The 1,398-nt window shown below is 43.1% G+C and overlaps 1 protein-coding gene across 1 annotated transcript; it reads right to left on the bottom strand.

The window, feature by feature from the left end:
• Positions 1-726: 726 nt before the first annotated feature.
• LOC145793710 (uncharacterized) lies at positions 727-1,116 on the bottom strand. Its single transcript, XM_082876577.1, has one exon. It carries the CDS (start codon positions 1,114-1,116, stop codon positions 727-729), a length of 390 nt encoding a protein of 129 aa, XP_082732703.1.
• Positions 1,117-1,398: the final 282 nt, after the last annotated feature.

Here is a 1,398-nt window from a genome sequence, read left to right as displayed (position 1 = left end):
ATTCCGTATTGGGCACATAGTTCTTTGTGCATTCGGCAATCGAATTGTGTGCCATTATTAGCTATTAGTGCTCTTGGTATCTCAAACCTAGTGATGAGGTTTCGCTATAAAAACTGCCAGATATCAATATCACAAATAGTGGCCAATGGGTCGGCCTCAATCCACTTTGTAAAATAATTTGTTGCTACGAGCAACCACTTCAGATTTTCTAGAGCGTGAGGCAATAGTCCGACGAGGTCCAATCCCCATTGTGCGAATGACCAAGGACTTGAAATGGGATTGAGCTCTTTAGAGGGTTGTCAGATGATTGGTGAAAACTTTTGGCATGCCAAACATTTCTGTACGAGTTGTTATACGTCTTGTTGCATTCGGGTCCACCAATACCAATGCTTAAGCACCCGATGAGCCAATGATCTGCACCATGCATGTGCCCTGCATGATCCGACGTGCATCTCATCCAACACACTTGCGACTTCGTCGGGATGTAGGCATTTGAGATAGGGTGCCAAATAGGATTTCTTGAACAACTGCTTCGAATCGCTCAGCCAAAAATGTGTAGTTCACAGTCTGATCCGATGGGCCTTCTTACTATCAGGGGCCACGGTACCATTAAACAAATATCGGATGAGGGGTCATCCAATTTTCATCAGAATAGATAGGGCACCCAATTTCTCTGGTGATGCTAGAGGTAGAAATTGCCCCTATCTCGATCGTGTGCCATTCTGTTTATGCAATTGCTGTGGCCAATGTGGCCAGTGCATCGCCATGTCTATTTTGGTCTCGCCCGACCTGGTGAATTTCAAAGGAAAATAATTGCTGGGCCGCAGTTTTTGCTGTTGCCAGATATTTTATCATTCGTTCATCCCTAGTCGTGTACTCGTCATTCATTTGTTTGATGACTAGTTGTGAATCGAACTGAACTCTTATGGATTTAGCGCCTAACACTTTTGCAGTTGTGAGGCCATTGATGAGAGCTTCATATTCGCATTCATTATTAGTAGGCAAAAAACCCAGGCGAACAGATATTTCAATTGTCTCTTTGTGAGGTGTGATCAGCACAAATCCAATCTCTATACCCTTAGTGTTGCTAGCCCCATCGCAACGCATTACCCACATGGTATCGGTGGAGGATGTGATTCCTATTTCGCCGTCCACGATGTTCGTCTTTGGTGAAAATTTAGCTAGAAAATCGACCAAAACCTGTGCTTTGATTGAAGTCCTTCGTTGGAACTAAATATCATTCTGTTCGAGCTCGACAGCCTGCTTGGAAATATGAGTTGAAGAGTTAGATTGGTGAAAGACTCGTTTAAGTGGAAAAGCTGAATAAACGATAATAGTATGGGATGAGAAATAATGGTGTAATTTGCAAGATGAAATGACCAATTCTAGGAGTAACTT

The sequence above is a fragment of the Camellia sinensis genome, chromosome 6, assembly GCF_055761805.1.
Source record: "Camellia sinensis isolate YWXY chromosome 6, ASM5576180v1, whole genome shotgun sequence".
NCBI classification, from domain to species: domain Eukaryota; kingdom Viridiplantae; phylum Streptophyta; class Magnoliopsida; order Ericales; family Theaceae; genus Camellia; species Camellia sinensis.
The sequence above is the reverse complement of the archived record's forward strand: the minus strand, read 5'-3'. Positions and strand labels throughout refer to the sequence as shown.

Excerpts from the sequence above, each read along its gene's own strand:
- LOC145793710 (XM_082876577.1), bottom strand. The coding sequence starts at position 1,116 with ATGTGGGTAATGCGTTGCGATGGGGCTAGCAACACTAAGGGTATAGAG.